The sequence below is a fragment of the Oncorhynchus keta genome, chromosome 37, assembly GCF_023373465.1.
Source record: "Oncorhynchus keta strain PuntledgeMale-10-30-2019 chromosome 37, Oket_V2, whole genome shotgun sequence".
NCBI lineage: Eukaryota > Metazoa > Chordata > Actinopteri > Salmoniformes > Salmonidae > Oncorhynchus > Oncorhynchus keta.
The window spans coordinates 13,452,956-13,473,346 of NC_068457.1; the positions used below are offsets into that span (position 1 = coordinate 13,452,956).

The following is a 20,391-nucleotide window of genomic DNA, read 5'->3' on the forward strand; positions in this document are numbered from 1 at the left end:
TGTAGGCCTCATTGACCCGAGCTCATACAACTCGTTTTTGAGTTTAAAAAAAGCATAATGTGTGGATTATTTTGACTATAACAAATACTCAGATGAAACACATTGTGCTATTTATCACAGACTACTTCACTGTCATTTTCCTGGCCTCTCTCCTCCTCATCAGTGTCATGATCAAAGATATGATCAAGAGCCTCATATACAGTATATCGTCTGGTCATTGTGCTGCCACGGAAGGAATTGTGAGCAAGGCCTCAAATAAGCTTTATATACCAGAGCTGCTAGAAAAGTTCTATATATTATTGAACCAATGTTGCAATTGTTTGTGAGAATGCCAACAGGTGTTGTTCCCGTGGGAGAAATATTCTATTGGGGAAAGGTTCCCATGGGGGTTGCCATGGAAGCCAAGAATGGGAGTGAGGTGTGTGTGTGTGTGTGTGATCAAACACACATGCATGTGGGGATCTGGGAGAGGAAGTGTGTCCATCTGATGAATGGGCATGTGCCGGAACTCAATTTTATACACTAATTGTAGCCTCACCCATTCATTTGTAATGACCAGTAATTTTTGACTGGGAACACCACAGGTGTACAAAAGTTAAATAAAACACCCAAAATGTAATGAAAATAATCTAAATGTATTTTCTGTGTTCAGATGCCCTGTGTGGACAAAGTCATGGAACCTTATGACAATCAGATTAAATTAACTACATTTTTCAGAGAGAAAACTTGTAAATCGGTCCAATTTGACCAGAACACAACAGGAGGGTTAAATGACTGTTGTTTGTTATTTACCAATACACTTTTAAATAACAGTTACGAGAGATAAACATGTCAACACATACAGTACAACGTCACAGGGCATTATTAGTATAAAAAACAGTCAACTGAATACAATTTTCTTCCACCAGAGCAGTATATGAGATATGAATCACCTTTCAGCCACATAAATAAATAAATAAATAAATAAAGAACCAAACACGAACCTAGTGCAAATGTTTCAGCTAACCAAAAGAAAAATGGAACTACAGAATATATTAGTGTTTCCCATGACCCTAAGCATAGGTTGAGTCTCAAGTGTTATTCCCTGATTCCTAGCCTCTTTCCTCACCTCATTGTGGTCCTTCTGTGGCTCAGTTGGTAGAGCATGGCGCTTGTAACGCCAGGGTAGTGGGTTCGATTCCCGGGACCACCCATACGTAGAATGTATGCACACATGACTGTAAGTCGCTTTGGATAAAAGCGTCAGCTAAATGGCATATATTATTATTATTATATTATTCTCAGAATGCATAGGAGGAGAAGGTCTGAAGGAAATCTCAGATCTTCTGTTTTAATGTGTTTTGAGAAGGACGTGAGGAGAGGGGACGCGAGGATTCAAGGAAATTGCAATTGAGATTCACCCATAGTCGGACCGGGAAGGAGACCAAACCGCAAATAGGCTCTGATCAGAAATCAGATTGCAACAGCTGGGTTAATAGCGGGTGTACTGACCTCATTGAGGTTTTATCTTCTTTTTCTTTCTTTATTCATCTTTTATGTGTTTTTACGTATTAATATTTAAGCCCAAACCAGGGATCTGTCATTGATTTCCTTTTTGTTTAATGGCTGGATCGCTGGCAACCAAGGTTTGGGAACATTGCACCAGAATGGGATTCCCTAGAGAATGGACTGATGCAAATGTTGTTTAGTTGTGTTATGCATTATTATTATGCAGTATCGGTGGTATGCATGATGATTAACCTTACCTGACAACTGAAGAGTTGCGTTGGCTCCCTGAGCTGTGCGGGCTAACACAGTCTTGAATTATTTTCGTAAACAGTTACATTGTGGAATCCCGACACGTGGTTTCTAACATGATTCATTTGCATCCTATATGCTTTATTGTTGTCTATTATTTATTGTAACATTAATTGTCAATACTTTTCATTTCAGGTGTATAGACATTCCTATACTGCAGCGTACATTGTTTACAACATCCACACAAGGTAAGAGACTGAATGGACTGGTTGATGCTTTGCGTCTTGTATTGACATGCATGCTGAAGAACATACCGCATTATGTATGATACACCCCATCTTTGACATCTCTAGTTCAACAACAGATGGGGTTTGTTCATGCCTGTCTGCCTGTCTTTGTGTACTTTTGTGCGCGTGCTTGTGTTTCAGGGAGGTGTGGGAGTTGAATCCTCCAGAGGTCCAGAATGCAGTGCTCCAGCATGCAGCGTGGGGTGTGAAGGGACAGCAGCTGGTGAGTCTCTCCTCTTCTATGATGCCATACACTTCCTCGTTTCCCTCTCTCTCTCACCCAATCGGAAATCAACCTATGGCCACAGCTCCTAGACTGTCACAGATGCCTCATCACACATATGAAAGAAATTGATAGGTGTGAGCATTATTGATGGATTTTGTACAGTGTTCCATCAAGATGTGTTGGCATGCGGGAGACCCGGTTTCAATTTGCCGTATTTATATTTCTAATGATGACCAGTTGTGGTACAGTTTCTCATGTGAAGGAGTAGAAAGCACCATTTGCTGTATATCAGGCGGCCATTGTGACAGCAGGTGGTCCTGTTACAGATGGGGATGCAGACTACGCTTTTCCCGGACCAGACACTTGAGCATCTGTTACTCTGTTCAGTTTGTTTGGTCACAAACAAAACCCAGCATGTGATTTTTGTCTTGCCGAACATCTGGCGGCCTAACAAAGCACACTTGATTGTTAAAAGGGCACAAAAGTGAACATGTGAAAGGAACTGATTGAAGAAGAGAATACTGAAGTGTAGCAATATATAGTCATTAATCAATGCTATCTATTACGGTGCACTTTAATTCCTGATATGGATCATAAATGGAAATAAGTCATAAAATCACTACCATATTTCTCTGGCAGTGAACTAGTGCTGTATTGTAGATACTGATGGGAATCAGAGTCTGGCGTTTGCTGTGCTATAGTTTTATAGCCACCATGCAAAGCACAACTACAATTCTCTTCACTCTCATTTCAGATCTACATCTTTGAAAACAACATCTATTACCAATCAGATGTGCAGAGCAATTCTCTTAGGATTACTTCGTCGGGAGAGGAAGGAGTCGTATTTAATGGAATCGCTGACTGGCTGTATGAAGGTTTGTCTGAATGCCTTGTACCCAAGAACACAATGTCAGGAAAGGTATTCCAGACATTGGAAATAAATAATGTTCAGCCACAAAGGAATTCATCACTTTCACAGTTGAACGGCTCTCAGTCACATTCAGGGTCGGATGGAATAAGAATTCAAAATGAACTCTACTAACGATATTAGTCCCATTTCTGAAGGATAAATGAGAACTAACTCAGAATTTTTATCAAAGTTAATTAAATATAGATGAAGGAAAGTCATTATTTCACTACAGCAGTGTTGTCTCCTTGTGAATGGGCCATAATCCACACATTGTTCCATGCTCAGGGATGGCAGGGACAATTTTATTCACAATTTGCACTTATTATTTACAGCTTAATGATGAATTGTAGCTCTGACTTAATTAAGACAAATTTTGTGCTTTATCTACATCAGCCCAAAACAATGTCCGTCAAAAAACTGTAAGAATTCTTAATTTGTCATCCTCTTGACATATATTCAACAAGGTTGTGTAAAACACAGATTTCCAATTGATGCAGAAACAAATTCTAACTTTCTCTTAACTTCACTTACAGTAACATATTGCTCTTATACAGTATATAGCAACTTCAAGTACTGGTGTACAGAAGAAACCTATATTCATGTGGACTCGATCCGAAGAAGAAAAACACAATAGTTCAGAATTTGAATTGATGGCAGTTTGGTCCTTGTGTTTTCAGAGGAGATTCTGCAGTCACACATAGCACACTGGTGGTCACCTGACGGAGAGAGACTGGCCTTCCTCATGATCAACGATACCCTGGTACCTACCATGTTCCTGCCTCGGTTCACTGGCAGCCCCTACCCCAGGTCACAGGAGTACCCATACCCCAAGGTAATGGAAAGACGCGATATAATGGGACAGCATGCTGCTGAAGAAAGTGCATCTATCTATCTGTGTCATTATTTTGCCTCCATTGGTGAAATTGTGCTTGTTTGTTTGAAAAACAACACTGTAACTATTGTGTGTCTTTGTTGATTCACACAGTATACTCGATTTGAGCTTTGGATATCACGTCTCTGTGCTATCGACTGATGCGTTGTATTATATGTGCTGCGCGTCGATACAACAACTATGGCTATCGAGTTATCGAGATTATCCTGTTGCATAGAGTTGGTTAGAAATACTGCTCACATCAAGGTCTTATATTCTGGTAGATCAAGTATTTATGGAGCCTCAACAAAAGGGAAATTGGAAACTGAATAAATGATTAGGCAAAATGATCAGAACACTGCTCAGATTTTATAGGTGGTAATGGCGCTTCTAACTAAGGCTGTGATGGTTATGGAATTTTGAATTACGGTTATTTGTCAGCCAAATGGTCACGTTTATAGTTTCAAGTATAACCGTTCGAATAGCAAAGAAAAAGAAGCACCTCTTCTCCTCTCTCTCCTGACTGCACGTCTGGTCTTTTTGAATGCCCGGTTGTCTACAGTCAGCTGTCTACAGTCTACAGTCAGCTGTCTACAGTCTACAGTCAGCTGTCTACTGTCTACAGTCTACAGTCAGCTGTCTACAGTCTACAGTCAGCTGTCTACAGTCTATAGTCAGCTGTCTACAGTCTATAGTCAGCTGTCTACAGTCTACAGTCAGCTGTCTACAGTCAGCTGTCTACAGTCTACAGTCAGCTGTCTACAGTCTACAGTCAGCTGTCGACAGTCTACAGTCAGCTGTCTACAGTCTACAGTCAGCTGTCTACAGTCTACAGTCAGCTGTCTACAGTCTACAGTCAGCTGTCTACAGTCTATAGTCAGCTGTCTACAGTCTATAGTCAGCTGTCTACAGTCTACAGTCAGCTGTCTACAGTCTACAGTCAGCTGTCTACAGTCTACAGTCAGCTGTCGACAGTCTACAGTCAGCTGTCTACAGTCTATAGTCAGCTGTCTACAGTCTATAGTCAGCTGTCTACAGTCTACAGTCAGCTGTCTACAGTCTATAGTCAGCTGTCTACAGTCTACAGTCAGCTGTCTACAGTCTACAGTCAGCTGTCGACAGTCTACAGTCAGCTGTCTACAGTCTACAGTCAGCTGTCTACAGTCTACAGTCAGCTGTCTACAGTCTATAGTCAGCTGTCTACAGTCTACAGTCAGCTGTCTACAGTCTACAGTCAGCTGTCTACAGTCTACAGTCAGCTGTCTACAGTCTATAGTCAGCTGTCTACAGTCTACAGTCAGCTGTCTACAGTCTATAGTCAGCTGTCGACAGTCTACAGTCAGCTGTCTACAGTCTACAGTCAGCTGTCTACAGTCTATAGTCAGCTGTCGACAGTCTATAGTCAGCTGTCTACAGTCTACAGTCAGCTGTCTACAGTCTACAGTCAGCTGTCTACAGTCTACAGTCAGCTGTCTACAGTCTATAGTCAGCTGTCTACAGTCTACAGTCAGCTGTCTACAGTCTACATTCAGCTGTCTACAGTCTACAGTCAGCTGTCTACAGTCTACAGTCAGCTGTCGACAGTCTACAGTCAGCTGTCTACAGTCTACAGTCAGCTGTCTACAGCCTACAGTCAGCTGTCTACAGTCTACAGTCAGCTGTCTACAGTCTACAGTCAGCTGTCTACAGTCTACAGTCAGCTGTCTACAGTCTACAGTCAGCTGTCTACAGTCTATAGTCAGCTGTCTACAGTCTACAGTCAGCTGTCTACAGTCTACAGTCAGCTGTCTACAGTCTACAGTCAGCTTTTATCTTCTCTCATCTCTCCTTATATTGGTTGTTCGTGAATCAGGCTTACTCTTACTTATTGCTTTTAGGTCAACTTTGTCGACTTACAAATTACGTTCTTCATCCATAATCGTTGTTTACACGATTATAGAATTACCGTGCCAGCCCTACTTCTAACACATCTACATCTGCCAGAACAAAGAAGCCTGCTTGTATGAGGTATTCACAATGATATTCTGCCAGTTCAGTCATTCCCTCTCGGGATTTAAAATAAATAGATGATTTGCTCAGTCATCTCTGAGATAATCTCTCGTTGGATTTTAAGCTAGGACAGACATCCAAATGGCCCAGACAAAACAAAGATGTTAAGCTAGGGTAGACATCCAAATGGTCTAGACAAAACAAAGATGTTAAGCTAGGACAGACATCCAAATGGCCCAGACAAAACAAAGATGTTAAGCTCGGACAGACATCCAAATGGTCCAGGCAAAACAAATATGTTAAGCTAGGACAGATATCCAAATGGTCCAGAGATGTTAAGCTAGGACAGATATTCCAAATGGTCCAGAGATGTTAAGCTAGGACAGACATCCAAATGGTCCAGGCAAAACAAATATGTTAAGCTAGGACAGATATCCAAATGGTCCAGAGATGTTAAGCTAGGACAAATATCCAAATGGTCCAGAGATGTTAAGCTAGGACAGACGTCCAAATGGTCCAGGCAAAACAAAGATGTTAAGCTAGGACAGATATCCAAATGGTCCAGAGATGTTAAGCTAGGACAAATATCCAAATGGTCCAGAGATGTTAAGCTAGGACAGATATCCAAATGGTCCAGAGATGTTAAGCTAGGACAAATATCCAAATGGTCCAGAGATGTTAAGCTAGGACAGACGTCCAAATGGTCCAGGCAAAACAAAGATGTTAAGCTAGGACAGATATCCAAATGGTCCAGAGATGTTAAGCTAGGACAAATATCCAAATGGTCCAGAGATGTTAAGCTAGGACAAATATCCAAATGGTCCAGAGATGTTAAGCTAGGACAAATATCCAAATGGTCCAGAGATGTTAAGCTAGGACAAATATCCAAATGGTCCAGAGATGTTAAGCTAGGACAAATATCCAAATGGTCCAGAGATGTTAAGCTAGGACATATATCCAAATGGTCCAGAGATGTTAAGCTAGGACAAATATCCAAATTGTCCAGAGATGTTAAGCTAGGACAAATATCCAAATGGTCCAGAGATGTTAAGCTAGGACAAATATCCAAATGGTCCAGAGATGTTAAGCTAGGACAAATATCCAAATGGTCCAGGCAAAACAAAGATGTTAAGAAGATAATAACCTGTGAGATCATTTGAAACATTGATTGTTAGCCTAGTTTATAATGAGTTGCTGAATATCAACTGTTCATGCACCTTGATTTGAAAGCGGTGTAGCAACAGTATTTGTTTTTCTCTGAAATACTTAATAATTGACCTTATGAGGATCTGTTTGCTGACAGGCTGGCCAGCCCAACCCTACAGTCAGGCTGTTGGTGGTGAACCTGTACGGTCCCACACACACTCAGGAGCTGGTACCACCTGATGGCCTGAGAGGAAGGTGAGGAAGACACATCATTCTGGCAGCCCCTTAGTTCTTTTAGTGTGCATTTTTAATTGTTGTGGTGCCACCAGGCTTGTCAGGTTATTCTTTGCATGTTATTTCTTTACTAACCGTTATAACCAGTATACGACAATTGAATATGTATGGCTGCATGTTTAATTGTTTCCAGGGGCAGACTGGGACCAGAAATCGGTATTGTCATTTCTAACACACCGGCTCATTTTTTCCTTGAAACCCCCACACCGGTCCATTATATTCCTCAAGGCCCCCACATTGGCCCATTTTTCCCATCGAGGCTCCAATTATTAGCCTGAATGGTTTCATTTTGCATGAAAAATCCAGGTTAAAGAGGCCCATAGACTAAAAATGAACCAGCCCATCTGGCATTTGCCCAAAATGCCAGAAGGCCAGTCCACCCCTGATTGTTACAGTGCATGTTTGATCAAGTTCCATTCACAAATACACAACCGTCATTCAGAAATATGATTAAAATGGCCCGGAGAAGTAGTTGCTATACATCTGAATATGTGTCTGACGTTGACCCAGAGAACACTATGTGAGTATGGTGAAGTGGATCAGCAACACCCATGCAGCGGTTCGATGGCTCAACCGGCCCCAGAACGTGTCCTTCCTCACTGTGTGCGACGCCACCGTCGGATCCTGTGTACAGGTGGGTTTTTTCCTTCATCTATGCTAAGGTGGTCCTCCCTAGAAAAGGGTTTTATTGGCGTCGTCTGTGTCGTACTCCATGTTGGATCTAAGACGTGTTCCTTCACTTGAATTTCAGAAACATGAGGAGGCTTCAGATCTCTGGCTCACCAGACAGGTAAGTTGAAATGTAAATGTTCTATAATATTAGCAAATTCATATTTCCATCTAGTAACATTTGATTTGAATGCTACTGTGGGCTTGATGTGGTCCGCATTGTGCTGCAATTTTAAAACTATTGTATCTATATGCTAATAGTAAAGAGGAAATTGATGCACTTTGACTGTCCCTTAAAATCCAATGTCCTCAGAACCAGAAGCCAGTGTTTTCAAAAGACAGGAGCAGGTTTTTCCTGACCATACCGGTGAAGCAGGGGGGACAAGGAGACTTCCATCATATTGCCATGTTCACCAAATCGGTGGGTGCTGTCATACTCCAATTCTGAAATATACCTTGGTCATCTTGTCGTTCTCCAGCTTTTTCAGGGCTCACTTTGTGTCTTTAAAAAATATATATATTTTTTTACACGTTTTTATCGAGAGGAAGAAAACAAATCACAATTTGTCTTTTCTCAGTTCAGAAGTGATCAAAATGATGTCCGTCACTTGACGTCAGGCAACTGGGAGGTGACCAAGATATTAGCTTATGATGACGGGGAGCAAACCATGTAAGTCTGGAGAATAGGAGAATAAATGAATGTCATATTCTGTGTTACAGATATGAGCTTCAACAAGTGTTGACCTTTTTTTCTCTTTTCAAACATCTCTTCTGTTGAAACTATTCTATTTGTTACTATAGATTCCTGTACTTGCCCTGGTTAAAGTCATTCTGCTTTCACCTATATAGATATTTTATCAGTACTCAAGACTCCCCACAAAAGAGACACGTGTACAGGTGAGAAATGATTCCAAAACGTTTTCCCCATCAAGAAATGCGCATGCTGTATGTCCAAAACATTCTTCTCAACAACCACCAGACATTTCAGCTGCATTCTAGGCACTGTCAGCCCTATTCAGCTACAGTGTAGTGTATCTTACCCCATCCGTAGTATTGCATAGACATAATACATTGTTGAAATGCAATTATCTCAAGAATGCGAAGAAGTGCTTCAACAAACCAACACAAAAATCCCTCTTTCAGTGCATCTACTATTGGTCTGTTCTCTCAACGATGCTTGACCTGTGAGGTGAACCAGGAAGCATGCGCGTTCTTTGATGCAGACATCAGCCCGAACAAACAGCATGTTATTCTACAGTGTAAAGGTAAGGTCTGTGCTTTCTCCTTCTTGATATAATTCAGCCAAATACAGCTTTATGTAGTAAAACACAACCTGTTCTGGGTAATGTATGAGACATGGTTAGGGAGTAATTATGCCATGCTGTATTTTATGATACATTAGCAGATGGCGCCTGGGTCTCCGAACCACTGCTTTAATAAGTATATCCCGCGGGTGACGTCGTTGGGCTCACATAGCCTAGGGTAGCTACGATACTACTATAAAACCATGTTAGGAAATCCTACTTAACCTTTGTTCAGTCTCAAAACGATGCCATGCAGTATTGCTAGAGTATCTTCTGCTCCACAGGTCCAGGTGCTCCATCTGTGATGCTGCAGAGTTTTAATGATGGAAACAGTGAGTAATACTAAGTATTGATATGAATTCTCGTGTCCTGTACTGTACTGTACTATTTCCAGTCAGTATTAATGGTTCCTATTTCATATTTGGCCACGAGATTGTTGGCTGTGTTTCACATCGTGTGAAATACATTTTCAACAGCTGTCCAAATGAAATGTTCTGCCAAGGTTTAAATGAGCATCTGGGAAGTGTTTTTTTTTAATGCAAATTGTATTGATTTGTCTTTTATATGCCTGGATGCTTTTCAATGATCCTGAATATGAGGCATAATTGTACTGAAATGATGTGATTGGTGACAGTCTAAAACAAAGGATCACAGGACATGTGGTTTAGATGCAGTGGCCTATGTGAAGTCAGCCAACTGTATTAGAAACATGTACAACTCAAATGAATGTGCTTCGTGAAACAATATGTTGATGGAATTTTCCATATAATCGCTATCCTTGTGTCTCTTTACACACAGTGTGTAAAATGGTTACTTTCACACTTTATCCTCACAGCTTACTTTATATTGGACAACAACATGCCTCTGAGAGCTGCCTTGGAAATGAAAAAGATCTCTAAGTCAGATGTCAGGGTTATTCCAAGTGAAGACTTTGGTAACTAACCATTTCTCTCTGTGTATATTTCTCTCTCTCTCTCTCTCTCTCTCTCTCTCTCTCTCTCTCTCTCTCTCTCTCTCTCTCTCTCTCTCTCTCTCTCTCTCTCTCTCTCTCTCTCTCTCTCTCTCTCTCTCTCTCTCTCTCTCTCTCTCTCTCTCTCTCTCTCAATTCAAGGGGCTTTATTGGCATGGGAAACGTGTTAACATTGCCAAAGCAAGTGAGGTAGATAATATACAAAAGTGAAATAAAAAATAAGAATTTACAGTAAACAATACACATACAGAAGTTTCAAAACAATAAAGACATTACAAATGTCATATTATATGTATATACAGTGTTGTAACAATGTACAAATGGTTAAAGTACAAAATGGAAAATAAATAAACATAAATATGGGATGTATTTACAATGGCATTGTGCACATAGCCTGTCTTCTCTTGAGAGCCATGTCTGCCTACGGCGGCCTTTCTCAACAGCAAGGCTGTACTCACTGAGTCTGTACACAGTCAAAGCTTTCCTTAAGTTTGGGTCGGTCACAGTGGTCAGGTATTCTGCCACTGTGTAGTCTCTGTTTCTGTCTCTCTCTCTCTCTCCGCTTCATAGTCTGTCAGTCACATTTCTCTCTCTCTCTCTACAGTATATTGTTTATTTGAATAACTACTGTAATTCAGTATTTTCTTCCTCACAGAGCTGCCTTTGAAACTCACCTATCCCCTTGACTTTTCTGAATCTCTTCTCTATGGCCTTCTTTTGATTGTGTAAGCATCGCTCCTCTTTCCTAGCGTTCTAACATAGTTACACAGTCATAAGTACATTTTCATTCAGCAATACGCTTAGAACTGAGTACGTTACCTTGAGAACAAACACAATGATTTTCCATGATGTCCATGATGTGAGATTATGCTTTCTTTAATTACGGGAATATGTTTTCACATAATATGGAACTTTAAATTTGTCATCTTGTTTGAGAAGCTTGAATTAACCACCCTCTTTCATCCCTCTCCCTCCCCCTTACCGCCCCTCTCTTAGTGATGGTGGGCCTGGCAGTCAGTCGGTGAGTGATGAGTATGAGCTGGGTTGGGACTCGGTGCTGGTAAGTTGTGATGAGGTGATCGTGGCCAGGCTGGACGGCAGGGGGACAGGCTTCCGGGGCCTGAGAGTCCTGCAGCAAGTTCACCAGCGCCTGGGTACCGTGGATGTTCAGGACCAGATAGCTGCACTGGAGTATGTAACCTCCGACCAGCATGTGATATATATGTATATATATATACACTGCTCAAAAAAATAAAGGAAACACTTAAACAACACAATGTAACTCCAAGTCAATCACACTTCTGTGAAGTCAAACTGTCCACTTAGGAAGCAACACTGATTGACAATACATTTCACATGCTGTTGTGCAAATGGAATAGAAAACAGGTGGAAATAATAGGCAATTAGCAAGACACCCCCAATAAAGGAGTGGTTCTGCAGGTGGTGACCACAGACCACTTCTCAGTTCCTATGCTTCCTGGCTGAGATTTTGGTCACTTTTGAATGCTGGCGGCGCTTTCACTCTAGTGGTAGCATGAGACGGAGTCTACAACCCACACAAGAGGCTCAGGTAGTGCAGCTCATCCAGGATGGCACATCAATGTGAGCTGTGGCAAGAAGGTTTGCTGTGTCTGTCAGTGTAGTGTCCAGAGCATGGAGGCGCTACCAGGAGACAGGCCAGTACATCAGGAGACGTGGAGGAGGCCGTAGGAGGGCAACAACCCAGCAGCAGGACCGCTACCTCCGCCTTTGTGCAAGGGGGAGCAGGAGGAGCACTGCCAGAGCCCTGCAAAATGACCTCCAGCAGGCCACAAATGTGCATGTGTCTGCTCAAACGGTCAGAAACAGACTCCATGAGGGTGGTATGAGGGCCCGACGTCCACAAGTGGGGGTTGTGCTTACAGCCCAACACCTTGCAGAACGTTTGGCATTTGCCAGAGAACACCAAGATTGGCAAATTCACCACTGGCGCCCTGTGCTCTTCACAGATGAAAGCAGGTTCACACTGAGCACATGTGACAGACGTGACAGAGTCTGGAGACTCCGTGGAGAACGTTCTGCTGCCTGCAACATCCTCCAGCATGACCGGTTTGGCGGTGTGTCAGTCATGGTGTGGGGTGGGATTTCTTTGGGAGGCCGCACAGCCCTTCATGTGCTCGCCAGAGGTAGCCTGACTACCATTAGGTACCGAGATGAGATCCTCAGACCCCATGTGAGACCATATGCTGGTGCGGTTGGCCCTGGGTTCCTCCTAATGCAAGACAATGCTAGACCTCATGTGGCTGGAGTGTGTCAGCAGTCCCTGCAAGAGGAAGGCATTGATCCTATGGACTGGCCCGCCCGTTCCCCAGAACTGAATCCAATTGAGCACATCTGGGACATCATGTCTCGCTCCATCCACCAACGTCACGTTGCACCAGAGACTGTCCAGGAGTTGGCGGATGCTTTAGTCCAGGTCTGGGAGGAGATCCCTCAGGAGACCATCTGCTACCTCATCAGGAGCATGCCCAGGCATTGTAGGGAGGTCATACAGGCACGTGGAGGCCACACACACTACTGAGCCTCATTTTGACTTGTTTTAAGGACATTACATCAAAGTTGGATCAGCCTGTAGTGTAGTTTTCCACTTTAATTCTGAGTGTGACTCCAAATCCAGACCTCCATGGGTTGATAAATTTGATTTCCATTGATAATTTTTGTGTGATTTTGTTGTCAGCGCATCAGCGCCTCTTATATATATATATTTTTCAACTATATAAAGAAAAAAGTATTTAATAAGAATATTTCATTCATTCAGATCTAGGATGTGTTATTTTAGTATTCTCTTTATTTTTTTGAGCAGTGTATATTATATCATATCTATATATATTTATTTATTTACATATGATGGGATGTATAGACATTATGGACAGTATATGTATAGAATATATATATATATATATATAGAATACAATACGATGCGATATACACTATTATATGATATGATACGATATGCAATATATAAGATGTAATGCTATATACAGTGCGGTGTGATGCCATACAATATGATATAAGACAATACCATAAGACAGGATGTAATATGGTACGACACAATTTTCCCCTTTCCATTGAAATCCATTGAAAATGAATGTCATGGTTGTGCCCTCTAACTTCACTGTCAGTCATCTGTGTTAAAGCCCTCATGAAATGTCTGTAAAAAATAATTAGTCATTCAGTTTTGGGTTGTTTTTACTGACTTATTACAGATACTTGATGACACTCCCATACATTGACCGCGCGCGGATCGGAATCTACGGAAAGGCAAGTTTAACGGCTGTCTTTCAGTTGATCACCATGCTTCACACTCACGGGTGTGTTCAACAAGTGAAGGTGTTCTTTTCTTTCCAGGGATACGGTGCTTACCTCACCTTGATGCTTCTGAGGTCCACTGCGCTGATTAAGTGTGCAGCTGCTAATTCCCCAGTGGTTGACTGGAAACTTTACGGTAAGTAATGTCTCCATGATTTTACCCTTTAGGTCAGTTTCCTTGACAGATTAAACCTAGTCCTGGATTGAAAAGCAAGCTGAATGGACAATCTCCATTGAAATAGGTTTTTGAGTCTAGGTTTAGGCTCAATCTAGGATTGGGTAACCGGTGCTGTGTGTTTTGTGTGAGTCCATTTTCCACAACACATTACATTAAATATTGTACAAATGTGATTATCAATGAAATTGGAGATGAAAGAACTGAATTATTTTTTGAAATGTTGCGTACTTTCCTCCACATGAAGCTTCAGCATTTTCAGAGCGATACTTTGGCCTGACGTCAAAGAACGACAACAGATATCAAGTAAGTTGTTTATCACAGTCCATCTGTTGTTGTTGTTGATGCTTTTCTATTTGTTGTTCTACAGTATATCACAGCAGATTGGAGAACAGCGGGAACTGTCACACTGAAGCGTGCGTGCGTGCGCGTGTGTGTGTGTGTGTGTTGGGTGTTTGTATTTATATGTGTGTACGTGCGCAAATTTTTGTGTGTGCGTATGTTCATGGGCCAGGTATTGTTCATCAGTCAGAATAATAACTAGTGAAGCTGTACAACTTCCTGTGTGAGATTACTGTGTTATCAGTGTTCCCCTGAAATTGGGTTGTTGATATGTGGGCCACACAGTTCCAGCCATTTAAAATGTAAATGATGCTGGTCCAGAGAAGTAGGTCAAATTGATCATAAACGAACAGCGGGGCATCACTCATACAGTCCTTAGAGGTAGATGGAAAAAGGCACGTTCTGTTAAGGATTAGCCCCTTTTTTTCAATTTTCGCCTAAAATGACATACCCAAATCGAACTGCCTGTAGCTCAGGCCCTGAAGCAAGGATATGCATATTCTTGGTACCATTTGAAAGGAAACACTTTGAAATGTATGGAAATGAGAAAGGAATGTAGGAGAATATAACATAATAGATCTGGTAAAAGATAATACAAAGACAAAACCAACCGTTCTTTTGTATTTTTTTTGTACCATCATCTTTGAAATGCAAGAGAAAGGCCATAATGTATGATTCCAGCCCAGGCGCAATTTAGATTTTGGACACCACGTGGCATCAGTGTATGTGCAACGTTTAAGACTGATCCAATGAACCATTGCATTTCTGTTAAAAAATTTGTTTCAATGTGCCGAATTTGTTAATAACTTTCATGTTCAAAACTGTGCACTCTCCTTAAACAATAGCATGGTATTCTTTCACTGTAATAGCTACTGTACATTGGACAGTGTAGTTAGATTAACAATAATTTAAGCTTTCTGCCAATATCAGATATGTCTATGTCCTGGGAAATGTTCTTGTTATTTACAACCTCATGCTAATCGCATTAGCCTACGTTAGCTTAACCGTCCTGTGGAAGTAACACCGATCCCGAATAAGATTTATAATGAAGCAACACACTGGATCCCCTGGGGTGTTAGACAGGTTTGATCCAGTCCTGTATTGTAGCCTGGCTCAACCAGACTGAACACTGTGCTCAGCATTGTTTGTGAAGTGAAGGAATAAGTGAGCAGTCTGATTTAACAAGGTTAATTGTTTAACGCGATCTTTTCACAACTATTTATTCAGTGCTGTGGTTGGTTTTCCCTCAGATATTGCTTTCTGTTCAAACCTGAGGTTTTGTTTTGCTTTTCGTGTATTGATGTGCATATTCATGTGAAAATTGATGTATATTGATGTGTATAGTTTAGAGTGTGCAAAGCTGTCATCAATGCAGTGTGGCTATTTGAAGAATATCAAATATAACATATATTTAGATTTGTTTAACACTTTTTTGGTTACTCCATGATTCTATCTGTGTTATTTCATAGTTTTGATGTCTTCACTATTATTCTACAATGCAGAAAATAGTCAAACTAATGAAAAACCTGTTATGAGTATGTGTTCTAAAACGTTTGACCGGTAGTGCATATCGATGTGAATATTGATGTGTATAGTGTATATTGATGTGAATATTTATGTGTATATTGATGTTTATATTGATGTGTATACAGGGCTTATCTGTGAGAAAGACATTGGTCTCAGCATGACTCCTTGTAAAAAATAATGGTTAAAAAAAATTGAAAACCTTGAGGTTACACTGTCTCCCATATCTATTCTTTCAGGTTTCTAGAGTACTTCCAAATATGAAAGGGTTGCAAGGAAACATGATGAAAGGACCGCAAGGACCGGATTTTCTGTTGATTCATGGAACCGCTGATGGTAAATACCCTTTTGTCCAACAGAAATGGAAAATAGACAATCCTAAATCTGTCAAAATCAGTGACTGGTGTTGTATTCAAAGTCAATTTGCAAAACCAATTGGTGCTTTTTTGTTCTTTTCTCAGCAAATGTTCATTTCCAACATTCAGCAGAGTTGATTAAGCACTTGATCAAAATTGGAGCGAACTACACAATGCAGGTACGAGCCGTGATAAACAAATTTGAATGAAAATGTTGAATGAGTGATTATATAATGTGATTATTGAAGTGATTTTGATTGCTAGCCGATATATTTTCACTCATCCACCACCCTCGCACGTACACACACACACACACACACACACACACACACACACACACACACACACACACACACACACACACACACACACACACACACACACACACACACACACACACACACACACACACACACACACACACACACACACACACACACACACACACACACACACACACGCACGCCTCTCAGGAAAAACATTGAGTTACCTTCTTGTTCCTTCTAACTGATAGAGGAGTAACCACAATTCACTACAGAAATGACAGTCCCAATCCTGGACATTACTATCCTGACTGACCTTGTGTTTGACCTTTGACCTTTGTTTGAGACAGCTCTATCCAGACGAGGGCCACTTCCTGTCCCTGCAGAGCCAGAAGCACCTGTCTGAGTCCCTGGTTGGCTACTTCAGAACATGTTTTCAGGACTTCAGCACACCGCTACCTGAGGAGATAGGCAAAGAGGATGATGACTGACAGGGTTGGGGTTAGACGATGACTGACAGGTTTAGGGATAGATGATGACTGACAGGGCTAGGTTTAGATGGTGACTGACAGGAGGACGTGCAGGCGGGCCGTGTGTGGATCTGGGATCGCTATGTTGAAGCAGTACAATGACTGCTCTGCCCTCGCGAGAGATGTTTGCTGTTGATTAGGTGTCCAATGTAGGCAAGACATATAGTTGAAGTTGGAAGTTGACATACACTTATGTTGGAGTCATTAAAACTCGTTTTTCAACCACTACACACATTTCTTGTTAATTAACAAACTAAAGTTTTGGCAAGTCGGTTAAGACATCTACTTTGTGTATGACACAAGTAATTTTTCCAACAATTGTTTACAGACAGATCATTTCACTTATAATTCCCTGTATCACAAATCTAGTGGGTCAGAAGTTTACATACACTAAGTTGACTGTGCCTTTAATAAACAGCTTGTAAAATTCCAGAAAATGATGTCATGCGTTGGAAGCTTCTGATAGGCTAATTGACATCATATGAGTCAGTTGGAGGTGTACCTGTGAATGTATTTCAAGGCCTACCTTCAAACCCAGTGCCTCTTTGCTTGACATCATAGGAAAATCTAAAGACATCAACCAAGACCGCAGAAGATTGTAGACCTCCACAAGTCTAGTTCATCCTTGGGAGCAATTTCCAAACGCCTGAAGGTACCACGTTTATCTGTACAAACAATAGTAGGCAAGTATAAACACCATGGGACCACGCAGTCGTCATACCGCTCAGGAAGGAGACACGTTCTGTCTCCGAGAGATGAACGTACATTGGTGCGAAAAGTGCAAATCAATCCCAGAACAACAGCAAAGGACCTTGTGAAGATGCTGGAGGAAACAGGTACAAAAGTATCTATATCCACAGTAAAATGAGTCATATATCGACATAACCTGAAAGGACGCTCAGCAAGGAAGAAGCCACTGCTCCAAAACCACCATAAATTAGCCAGACTATGGTTTGCAACTGCACATGGGGACAAAGATCGTACTTTTTGGAGAAATGTCCTCTGGTCAGATTAAACAAAAATAGAACTGTTTGGCCATAATGAACATCGTTATGTTTGAGGAAAAAGGGGGATGCTTGCAAGCCGAAGAACACCATCCCAACCGTGAAGCACGGTTGGGATGGGGGTGCTTTGCTGCAGGAGGGACTGGTGCACTTCGCAAAATAGATGGCATCATGAGGCAAGAAAATGATGTGGATATATTGACCCAACATCTCAAGACATCAGTCAAGAAGTTAATGCTTGGTCGTAAATGGGTCTTCAAAATGGACAATGACCCCAATCATACTTCCAAAGTTGTGGCAAAATGGCTTAAGGACAACAAAGTCAAGGTATTGGAGTGGCCATCACAAAGTCCTGACCTCAATCCTATTGATAATTTGTGGGCAGAACTGAAAAAGTGTGTGCGAGTAAGGAGGCCTACAAACCTGACTCCGTTACACCAGCACTATCAGGAGGAATGGGCCAAAATTCACCCAACTTATTGTGGGAAGCTTGTGGAAGGCTACCCAAAATGTTTGACCCAAGTTAAACCATTTAAAGACAATGCTACCAAATACTAATTGAGTGCATGTACACTTCTGACCCACTGGGAATGTGATGAAAGAAATAAAAGCTGAAATAAATCATTCTCTCTACTATTATTCTGACATTTCACATTTTTAAAATAAAGTGGTGATCCTAACTGACCTAAAACAGGGATTTTTTACTAGGATTAAATATATATGCCATTTAGCTGACGCTTTTATCCAAAGCGACTTACAGTCATGTGTGCATACATTCTACGTGTGGGTGGTCCCGGGAATCGAACCCACTACCCTGGCGTTACAAGCGCCATGCTCTACCAACTGAGCTAAATGTCAGGAATTGTGAAAAACTGAGTTTAAATGTATTTGGCTGAGGTGTATGTAAACTTCCGACTTCAACTGTAGCTGATGTGGGGTAATGTGATGTGTGTGTGTGTGTTTGGTTTGTGTGTGTGTGTGCGTGCGTGCGTGCTTGCAACATACAGGACTACAGATCATGGAGGCTTTCTATTTGTAGAATAACGCAGTGGTTGGACAAAATCTGAGGGTTAAAAGTCATTTTTGTTTTACATTATTTTAAATTCCACTCAGTGATACACTGGTTTCTCCCTCCACAGCTTTTACCATCAGCTGTATCGTCATACTGTGAAAAGCATACTTTTGTTGAAGCCCACGTTTATCCACATTATTCCAATTGTAATAAGCATGAACACAACTCTACCGCTTTCCGTCTGTCTTATCCCATTCTTGTATGTGCTCTAATAATGTGTACATTTTACTTTCAGTTACTGACATGCACATATATATATATATACACATATTAGGTGATGTTACGTAGGACATAACACCCTGGATTATTTGATAAAGTGCTATTTTTCATGTCTTATGATATGCTGTTTTCAGCTGTACGTTTACAGTATACAGTGTGTATATTTTTGAGATATGTGTCGCAGGGGTTGATCTTTAAGAATATTGTACGAGTTGACGGTCTTTGTTTTTACTGGGGTTTGTTACACTTCAGATGAATAGCCATTGTCTTTGGATTGATTGAACAATAAAGAAGTTTAGAAAACAACTGTGTTCTGCCAATGAAATGTCCGTGACAGGTCTCTCCCGGTCTCATACTGAGAGGCTTTCTGTCGATTTTTCCATCTGAGAGCCAAGTAAATATAGGCATCAACATAATATATTCTGCACAGCATTCAGATGTCTGGAACCTGGAGTCTGAAGTCTTTAATCCTGCTTAAGTTTCCATTGGCTACTCAGTGTCCCAGTGGTTCAGATGGCAAGTTAAGCAGGTTGGAGGTTATTGCTGCTCATTCATTTATTGTATACGATACAAATCCACGCACACATTGGGTATGATATCCCTGTTATAGTGGTTGTTTGCCATTCATCTTTACTTGATTTTATTAGGTGTGTTTGACAGGGGCAATGCACATTAATCAACATGTGTGAAAATATCTGTGCCACATTAGCCAGCCGGCTACTTTTCTACTGTAGTCCCATGGATCTAGCCAGTGACTTGTGTGATTATTTTACAGACAGACTGTTTGTGTCCTGAATGGCACCCTTTTTAGTGCCCTACCTGCAGAACCATAGGGCTCTGGTTAAAAGTAGTGCACTATACAGGGAATAATGTGGCATTTGGGATGTATAAACTGAGAGAGATTTAATTACTTTACCGGAACAAATTAAACACTGTCCTGTGAGTCAGCTTCATACTGAGTCTCCTCGGACCGAATGAACCTATTTGATTGAGAGAAGGAAAGTACAAAATAGGTAGCCTCAGAGCCATGTATCTGAATCACTAAGTTTTCTGTGCTTCCCCATTGTGTGAGACAATGTTGAGCGCAGCATTCATTCCTGGTTTAACCAGGCTACAAAATAGGCCTTGAGCTTGAGCGATGTGGAGGGATACAGA

The 20,391-nt window shown here is 41.3% G+C and overlaps 1 protein-coding gene across 3 annotated transcripts in view; it reads left to right on the plus strand.

Moving 5' to 3' along the window:
• The window catches only part of LOC118370236 (inactive dipeptidyl peptidase 10-like), a 65,336-nt gene extending 45,800 nt beyond the window's left edge, over nucleotides 1–19,536 (plus strand). For all 3 annotated transcript variants that reach the window (XM_035755154.2, XM_035755156.2, XM_035755155.2), the window contains exons 6-26: nucleotides 1,933–1,985; nucleotides 2,166–2,247; nucleotides 3,005–3,125; nucleotides 3,838–3,992; nucleotides 7,324–7,421; nucleotides 7,971–8,094; nucleotides 8,212–8,250; nucleotides 8,443–8,550; nucleotides 8,708–8,799; nucleotides 8,979–9,026; nucleotides 9,273–9,394; nucleotides 9,718–9,765; nucleotides 10,269–10,367; nucleotides 11,059–11,128; nucleotides 11,400–11,594; nucleotides 13,649–13,703; nucleotides 13,791–13,887; nucleotides 14,174–14,232; nucleotides 16,032–16,128; nucleotides 16,254–16,327; nucleotides 16,762–19,536. In XM_035755154.2, the coding sequence (XP_035611047.1) occupies nucleotides 1,933–1,985; nucleotides 2,166–2,247; nucleotides 3,005–3,125; nucleotides 3,838–3,992; nucleotides 7,324–7,421; nucleotides 7,971–8,094; nucleotides 8,212–8,250; nucleotides 8,443–8,550; nucleotides 8,708–8,799; nucleotides 8,979–9,026; nucleotides 9,273–9,394; nucleotides 9,718–9,765; nucleotides 10,269–10,367; nucleotides 11,059–11,128; nucleotides 11,400–11,594; nucleotides 13,649–13,703; nucleotides 13,791–13,887; nucleotides 14,174–14,232; nucleotides 16,032–16,128; nucleotides 16,254–16,327; nucleotides 16,762–16,902 (1,977 nt within the window). In that variant the 3' untranslated portion in view covers nucleotides 16,903–19,536. The remainder of the gene's footprint in view (nucleotides 1–1,932; nucleotides 1,986–2,165; nucleotides 2,248–3,004; nucleotides 3,126–3,837; nucleotides 3,993–7,323; nucleotides 7,422–7,970; nucleotides 8,095–8,211; nucleotides 8,251–8,442; nucleotides 8,551–8,707; nucleotides 8,800–8,978; nucleotides 9,027–9,272; nucleotides 9,395–9,717; nucleotides 9,766–10,268; nucleotides 10,368–11,058; nucleotides 11,129–11,399; nucleotides 11,595–13,648; nucleotides 13,704–13,790; nucleotides 13,888–14,173; nucleotides 14,233–16,031; nucleotides 16,129–16,253; nucleotides 16,328–16,761) is intronic.
• Nucleotides 19,537–20,391: the final 855 nt, after the last annotated feature.